Source organism: Oncorhynchus clarkii, chromosome 12, assembly GCF_045791955.1.
Source record: "Oncorhynchus clarkii lewisi isolate Uvic-CL-2024 chromosome 12, UVic_Ocla_1.0, whole genome shotgun sequence".
Lineage (NCBI taxonomy): Eukaryota > Metazoa > Chordata > Actinopteri > Salmoniformes > Salmonidae > Oncorhynchus > Oncorhynchus clarkii.
Window position 1 is genome coordinate 89,605,582 of NC_092158.1, and position 9,221 is coordinate 89,614,802.

At 43.4% G+C, this 9,221-nt stretch overlaps 1 protein-coding gene across 5 annotated transcripts in view; it reads right to left on the minus strand.

Annotated features, from left to right (window-relative positions):
* The window catches only part of LOC139421612 (sodium-dependent neutral amino acid transporter B(0)AT2-like), a 33,076-nt gene extending 29,395 nt beyond the window's left edge, over positions 1-3,681 (minus strand). For all 5 annotated transcript variants that reach the window (XR_011635661.1, XR_011635658.1, XR_011635660.1 and 2 more), the window contains exon 1: positions 3,406-3,681. Coding sequence is in view for 1 of the 5 variants with exons in the window: in XM_071172670.1 (XP_071028771.1) it covers positions 3,406-3,408 (3 nt within the window). In the remaining 4 variants the exon portion in view is untranslated. The remainder of the gene's footprint in view (positions 1-3,405) is intronic.
* Positions 3,682-9,221: the final 5,540 nt, after the last annotated feature.

The following is a 9,221-nucleotide window of genomic DNA, read 5'->3' on the forward strand; positions in this document are numbered from 1 at the left end:
GAAGCTGTTACAGTATCAAATAGAAGCTGTTAGAGTATCAAATAGAAGCTGTGGTCTCCCTCTGTTACCATGAGCAGCAGATATATCAACCATGATCTCTCTACCACTGCTCTGTGTTCTGGTGATAAAACCAACTGCCAACTGAACCCACCCTGGATTCTCCACACCGGGGAACCACATTTACACCACTAGTCTCCTGTCCAGGGGATGTACTTGAACATCAAGCTGCCTCATGCTACAGAAACAGGCTCCTATGAGGCGTTCTGACTCGCAGAGGCCAAGGCTTGTGCAAGGTTATTTACTATAGTGACCTCCTTGGCACAGGGGCACGGCTAGTATCAGCTGTAAGAGTGGAAAAGAACCTAGCTGCAGCCAGATAGAACAGGTAGTGTCTCTCTCACACACACACACACACACACACACACACACACACACACGGGCGCGCACATACACACACGCACGCACGCACGCACACACACACACACACACACACACACACACACACACACACACACACACACACACACACACACACACCACATACAACAGTGGAGGCTGGTGGGAGGAGCAGTAGGAGGACAGGCTCATTGTAATGGCTGGAATGGAATGAATGGGACAGAGTCAAACATGTGGTTTCCATTGGGTAAATCTATTCTGACACGTGTGACTTGAGGGTTACATTGGTTTACAGCAGGAGGAGGGGTATTGTAATGGATCCACACTACTACTGGCAGGAGTTACCACAGAGTCATTCTACTATGGGAATAGGGAAGCTATTTGGAGCACCTTACTAGATCTGCTCTGAGCTGATTGGTTTACAATAGCCAATACACTCTGGTTAAACTGGTAGATTGACTATTAGGCTACATTTACATTTTGGTAATTTAGCAGACACTCTTACAGACACTCTTACAGTTAGTGCATTCATCTGGGTGCATTCATCTAGGTACATTCATCTAGGTACATTCAGCTGGCTACATTAATCTAGGTACATTCAGCTGAGTACATGAATATAGGTACATTAATCTATGTACATTCAGCTGGGTACGTTCAGCTGGCTACATTAATCTAGGTACATTCAGATGGGTACATTAATCTCGGTACATTCATCTAGGTACATTCAGCTTGGTTCCATCAGCTGGCTACATTAATCTAGGTACATTCAGATGGGTACCTTCAGCTGGGTACATTAATCTCTGTACATTCAGCTGGGCACATTCAGCTGGGTACATTCATCTAGGTACATTCAGATGGGTACATTCAGCTGGGTACATTACTCTAGGTACATTCAGATGGGTACATTCAGCTGGGTACATTACTCTAGGTACATTCAGCTGGGTACATTACTCTAGGTACATTCAGCTGGGTACATTACTCTAGGTACATTCAGCTGGGTACATTCATCTAGGTACATTCAGCTGGGTACATTCAGCTGGGTACATTCATCTAGGTACATTCAGCTGGGTACATTCATCTACATCAGCGATCATCAGTCAGTGCTTAGTAAGAGAGGACAGGTATAGACAAGACTATAGGTTGTATACTGATTTAGAGTCTTTTTTTTTAGTTGTTGTTGTCATCATTGTTGTTGCTGCTGTTTTTTGAGGGTCCATTTTGTTGTTGAGACTCTCATGTTGATGTTGCTAATTTCAATTTAGCCTCCCAAGGAGGTATTGCAGGAGTAGTCCTAAACAGGTTAGACTTTAGTACTCAACTCCAAACAGCTTTGTCATTCCCTCTTTCAACACATCACCCCTTTTGACTCCTCTAGTTCTCTGTCTTTCTTTTCTCTCTCTCTCTCTCTCTCTGCCTCTCTGCCTCTCTCTCTGTCTCTCTCTAAATATAGCTCACCTCTAATTCTACCTCTTCACCCCTAACCCTCTGCCCCCCATAGTGGTTCAGTGTCCAGAGTTGTTTTGAGCTACTGGTCGGTGAAACACTGTGTCTGTGAAGAGAGAACATGGTCATTTTGGGCTATTTAAAAAAATAAAAATATTATTTAACCTTTATTTAACTAGGCTACTGGTCGGTGAAACACTATCAGTAAAGAGAGAACATGGCGTCCCAGAGAGCCACACACACCCAAAGTGTTATGTTAAATAAATACACACCCAACACTTGATTTGTAAGACTGGGTCATAATAAACCCCACGCCTCCGGTCAATAACTCAGTTGCAGTTACATGAATGTATTTGTAAGTGAGAGAAATCTGAATGAAATAATATTACATAACGTTTTGTTTGGCAATACCTTTGACCAGAGCCCTATGGGACAAACTAACACTACAGGTACATTGTAATGGAGATGATACGCTAACTAAACTCACCAGTGCATCATCATCCTGTGGATCTATTGTAACTGTATAATGTGTTATAATGAGAACGGAACTTTACTAGCATGTGGTTGTTTACCTTTTAGTTCAATGTGCCAAGTGCATCGCAGCAAGATCCATCCACAGAGTGAATGTCAGTGATCCACAGACAATGGCAATGTGAAAACCCTACACTGGTTGAAATACTATTTATTATGTTGCAGTAAGTAACATATTTCCAACCTCAACAGAAACCCTGTACATGTTTAGATTTGACAAGACACTTGGAACAGACACACAGACAAAGACTGACACAGACCAAGATGTGTGTACGATTTTCTGTTGTCTAAGAATATTTCCCAGTCCATTTTCTTTTCAGAACATGGAAATGTCTCTTTTTACTTCCAACCCAAACGAAAAACGAAGTGTTTCTTTCCAGCCTTAACAAAGTACTTTCCAAAATGAGTTTGGGTACTGGCTCTTCAAGTCACCTTGGGAACAGCATTGTTTGGCGTAAACTCTGATCTTTGTCGGGTTATAAAAAGGTTGCTAGCCTACTTATTTCTCTGATGAGGTCCTATAGTCCTACACTTTCGCTACACAGAAAACAGTTTATAGGTTGAGACAAACTGACAACAATGTAAAAATGTACGTTTAAACAATTCTTCATCCATATTATTTGAAATGAGGTCAGGGCATTAACATAGAAATAGGACAGAATAAATTAATTATAATTACATGAATATTACACAAATATTACTACCCCGAAGTGAAAAGAAACAAACTGAATTGCTGCCAATCGGGCTATTCCATAAGTAATAGTACACATTTTTCAAGTGAGAAAATAACCCACACTCAATCGGCAGTAAACGAAAAACAATTAGGCTATTTACTGAACATTTTAAAAGATGTAAAAGGTTAGACAAAGCTCGCTATGTAGGCATGATGCCATTAAGGTTAGAACGCAAGGAAGAGGGGGGTTCTGTGTAAAATAAAATAGGCTTTTAAAACCAAGTCTCACATGCAAACAGCGCATGAGTGCATCAACCTAACAAGGGATTCAATAACGTTCTCAGTGGTAATATTGAACATACCATGGTGTGCCCTCTACGTCGCGCTGTGCACTTGGGGGAGTAGTCTCTGACGTCGGACAACTTCTCACTGCCAGTCTTGGTCCGTTACCCCAGCAGAACGAGAACCTTGTCTTGTCTCTAAATTACGTCTGGGTTGACGCAAATAATAACGAAGGGTTCTCTGGAGCGCTCAACTTGATCATTGGTATTCGGAAACCTATACAAAACTTCACAGGCGCCACGTTGTAGCACTGTAAGAAGCATGATCTGTCGTCTTGCCAAGATATCAAGAAGACCAACTCCCTTCGTCTTTTGATTGGCTCTGGTCTCCCTTCACAGTCCCTCCCTTCACAGCCCCCTATAATATTACAAAATACACACAGGGCCGATATCAGTGGTTCGCTTGAGATTGGTTTCTTTAGTTAGCTGCATGTTGACCGAAGTGTTTGAATTACATGCCACAAATTCGCAACAAATTGCATTTGGTGTAAAGTAATTTTCATGTCAAGTGTCCTTTTTTAGGAACTGTAGGAGAGAAAACCGTTGTAGCCTAGTGCATGACTATAAACAATCAATTCAGCTTTAAAAGATAATCACTCTATTTTTTATTCATTAGAAAATATCTTATTCATTAGGCAGCGTCGACGTGACAGCGTTAATCTGAAATTGTTACTGTGTCTTTAGGTATTTAAGACCCTGCCTACTTTATATACTTAGTTTTTGACTTACTCTTAGTGTTAAATTAACTCTTCACAAGTAGCACTATTGAATGTTGAATGACATTCCAATAGTGGAATCCGACTGGTCAGTTCATATGTAATAACTTTATCCACAGTGGGGAGCTCTAGGTTAACACATGGTATTTCATGAGCTCATCCTGAAAACACACACACGCACATGCACACACACACACACACACACACACACACACACACACACACACACACACACACACACACACACACACACACACACACACACACACACAAATGGGTGTCCGGAGTGTTTTTTGATTTTTTTAAACCTTTTTTTATTAGTTAAGCTACAGAGAGCTTTACACCTGCCCAAAGGGGGAGGATGAGATAGGATATGATTTACCCCCCCCCTCCCCCGTGCGAAAAACCCGGCAGCATTGCAGTTCTTAACACAAACCGATGCGCCTGGCAGCTACTACCGTACCCTGTTCAAAGGCACTTAAATATTTTGTCCACTCTCTGAATGGAACACCTACACAATACACATCTCAATTGTTTCAAGGCTTAAACATCCTTCTTTAACGTGTCTCCTCCTCTTCATCTACACTGATTGAAGTGGATTTTACAAGTGACGTCAATAAGGGATCACAGCTTTCACCTGAATTCACCTGGTCAGTTTATGTCATGGAAAGAGCAGGTGTTCATAATGTTTTGTACACTCAGTGTATTTTATTGTCCCAAGGGAGAATTTGTCTTGGACAATTAAAAATGACTGCTACTTCTATATAGAATTAAATCTTACAGCACACAATAACATCACCATCCATCCTCCTCTCTACCCACACAATAACATCACCATCCATCCTCCTCTCTACCCACACAATACCATCACCATCCATCCTCCTCTCTACCCACACAATAACATCGCCATCCATCATCCTCTTTTACCCACATAATAACATCACCATCCATCCTCCTCTCTACCCACACAATAACATCACCATCCATCCTCCTCTCTACCCACATAATAACATCACCATCCATCCTCCTCCCTACCCACATAATAACATCACCATCCATCCTCCTCTCTACCCACATAATAACATCACCATCCATCCTCCTCTCTACCCACACAATAACATCACCATCCATCCTCCTCTCTACCCACATAATAACATCCCCATCCATCCTCCTCCATACCCACATAATAACATCACCATCCATCCTCCTCTCTACCCACACAATAACATCACCATCCATCCTCCTCTCTACCCACATAATAACATCACCATCCATCCACCTCTCTACCCACATAATAACATCACCATCCATCCACCTCTCTACCCACATAATAACATCACCATACATCCTCCTCTCTACCCACACAATAACATCACCATCCATCCTCCTCCCTACCCACATAATAACATCACCATCCATCCTCCTCTCTACCCACATAATAACATCACCATCCATCCTCCTCTCTACCCACATAATAACATCACCATCCATCCTCCTCCCTACCCACATAATAACATCACCATCCATCCACCTCTCTATCCACACAATAACATCACCATCCATCCTCCTCTCTACCCACATAATAACATCACCATCCATCCTCCTCTCTACCCACACAATAACATCGCCATCCATCCACCTCTACCCACATAATAACATCCCCATCCATCCTCCTCTCTACCCACATAATAACATCACCATCCATCCTCCTCTCTACCCACATAGTAACATCACCATCCATCCTCCTCTCTACCCACATAATAACATCACCATCCATCCTCCTCTCTACCCACATAATAACATCCCCACCCATCCTCCTCCCTACCCACGTAATAACATCACCATCCATCCTCCTCTCTACCCACATAATAACATCACCATCCATCCTCCTCTCTACCCACATAATAACATCACCATCCATCCTCCTCTCTACCCACATAGTAACATCACCATCCATCCTCCTCTCTACCCACATAATAACATCACCATCCATCCTCCTCTCTACCCACATAATAACATCACCATCCATCCTCCTCTCTACCCACATAATAACATCACCATCCATCCTCCTCTCTACCCAGATAATAAGTTAATTAGTTCATGCCAAGGTAAGGCTGTGAGTTGGTAGCACCATGACTGTCTAAGCTCCAGTTCCACTGTTGTCATCCTTATGTACCACTAGACTCCAATACCAAAACCATATGGTCTATTTACCACTAGACTCCAATATCAAAACCATATGGTCTGGTTACCACTAGACTCCCTTACCAAAACCATATGGTCTAGTTACCACTAGGCTCCCTTACCAAAACCATATGGTCTAGTTACCACTAGGCTCCCTTACCAAAACCATATGGTCTATTTACCACTAGACTCCAATATCAAAACCATATGGTCTAGTTACCACTAGGCTCCCTTACCAAAACCATATGGTCTGGTTACCACTAGGCTCCCTTACCAAAACCATCTCCATATTAGTTCCTGTCAAAGCAGCAGCTACTCGGGTCCAGCAACATTAAGGCAGTTTTATCAAATGTAAAATATTACATGGCATTACATTTCATAACAATTTTCACAACACATTAAGCGTGTTCCCTCAGGCCATTTCTCTACTATCACATATCTACAATACAAAATGAATGTGTACAGTACGTGAGTGTAGAGTGTGTCTTGTCATGTGTCTGTGTAAGTGTGTGTCTGTACCTTTGTGTGTGTCTCTTCACAGTCCCCGCTGTTCCATAAGGTGTATTTGTATCTGTGTTTTAAATCTGATTCTACCGCTTGTATCAGTTCTATGTAGTCATGGCTCTATGCAGTACAACCTGAGGACCTTGGCTGCTGTATCAGTTCCATGTAGTCATGGCTCTATGCAGTACAACCTGAGGACCTTGGCTGCTTGTATCAGTTCTATGTAGTCATGGCTTTATGCAGTACAACCTGAGGACCTTGGCTGCTTGTATCAGTTCCATGTAGTCATGACTCTATGCAGTACAACCTGAGGACCTTGGCTGCTTGTATCAGTTCCATGTAGTCATGGCTCTATGCAGTACAACCTGAGGACCTTGGCTGCTATATCAGTTCCATGTAGTCATGGCTTTATGCAGTACAACCTGAGGACCTTGACTGCTATATCAGTTCCTTGTAGTCATGGCTCTATGCAGTACAACCTGAGGACCTTGGCTGCTTGTATCAGTTCTATGTAGTCATGGCTTTATGCAGTACAACCTGAGTACCTTGGCTGCTGTATCAGTTCCATGTAGTCATGGCTCTATGCAGTACAACCTGAGGACCTTGGCTGCTGTATCAGTTCTATGTAGTCATGGCTCTATGCAGTACAACCTGAGGACCTTGGCTGCTTGTATCAGTTCTATGTAGTCATGGCTTTATGCAGTACAACCTGAGTACCTTGGCTGCTGTATCAGTTCCATGTAGTCATGGCTCTATGCAGTACAACCTGAGGACCTTGGCTGCTGTATCAGTTCCATGTAGTCATGGCTCTATGCAGTACAACCTGAGGACCTTGGCTGCTTGTATCAGTTCTATGTAGTCATGGCTTTATGCAGTACAACCTGAGGACCTTGGCTGCTATATCAGTTCCATGTAGTCATGGCTCTATGCAGTACAACCTGAGGACCTTGGCTGCTTGTATCAGTTCTATGTAGTCATGGCTTTATGCAGTACAACCTGAGGACCTTGGCTGCTGTATCAGTTCCATGTAGTCATGGCTCTATGCAGTACAACCTGAGGACCTTGGCTGCTTGTATCAGTTCTATGTAGTCATGGCTTTATGCAGTACAACCTGAGGACCTTGGCTGCTGTATCATATATTATCACTACTGTATATAATTACTGTACTTGTTGTGACTAATTCATGGAGACGTAACACGAATGCCTACACCACTGAAGTAACACCATTCTTCTGGTACTATGCATCGTGTGACGTCTCTGTGTGTGTGTGTGTGGGTGTGGATGTGGGTGTGTGTGGGTGGGGATGTGGGTGTGACGTGTGTGTGTCATCCATAACCGGTTAGAGAGAGAGTGTGAGGCATTGTGGCAGACAGGTCAATGAGAGAGACTGAAGCTATGTAACTTTATGACCCTGGACAAACCAGCTCCACCAGAACACAGACACCATGACAGAATGATAGAGAGGGAGGGAGAGAGAGAGATAGAGAGAGAGAGTTTGGGAGGGAGAGGGAGAGAGAGAGAGAGAGAGAGAGTGGGAGGGAGAGGGAGAGTTTTGGAGGTAGAGAGAGGGAGAGAGAGAGAAAGAGAGAGAGGGAGAGGGAGAGGGAGAGAGAGAGAGAGAGAGAGAGAGAGAGAGAGAGAGAGAGTTTGGGAGGGAGAGGCAGAGAGAGGGAGAGAGAGAGAGAGAGAGAGAGAGAGTGCAAGAGAGGGTGGGGGGTGGAGAGAGATGAGAAGAAAAGCAGACTGTGAACCAAACACAGCCACACAGCCACACCACATGGATCATATAGTATCTCACTGGAAGGTACAAGTCAGTTATGAATGGAGGAAAGCCACAAAGCCACTAAACCATGTCAGCACACAGACACAAGACCTATGAAACACAGACAGTGTTGTTTATACGCAGCATTATGTGGGTCATGTTTTGTAATGTGGAGTCAGAGGTTGACTTGAGGATTCTCCAGGTCCTGTCAGACCTATGAACACACAGGAGGCATATCTGACCTCAGTGATCTTACAGAGGAGGGATTGGAAATGTTTTAAAAAGGACCAGCTTCAAAGGGTGGTGTAGAGGATCAATCAGATAAACCTGGTGAGGTATTGGAGAGTCAACCTGCAGGTCCCAGGATATGAAGGTGGCCTGCACCGCTGGCAGCAGGCTCAAATGATCACAGCCCTGGGACCTCCATCGACCCATAGCTTCCAGACCTTCAGGATGTGTGTGTCTGAGTTGTGAGCATAGAGATGTTTATGTTCTCTGTAAGTTAACGAACAATGAAATACATCTCATCTTATTATCATGTATTAAAGGTGCATACGCACAAGAAAAGACTCCAAACCTTCGTGCTCCAGTTTTCCTTTTCCTGGAAAGGTGGATATTTATTCAATTTTTGAACTAGACAGGAAAGTATCTCCACAGACACCTCGGGCCAT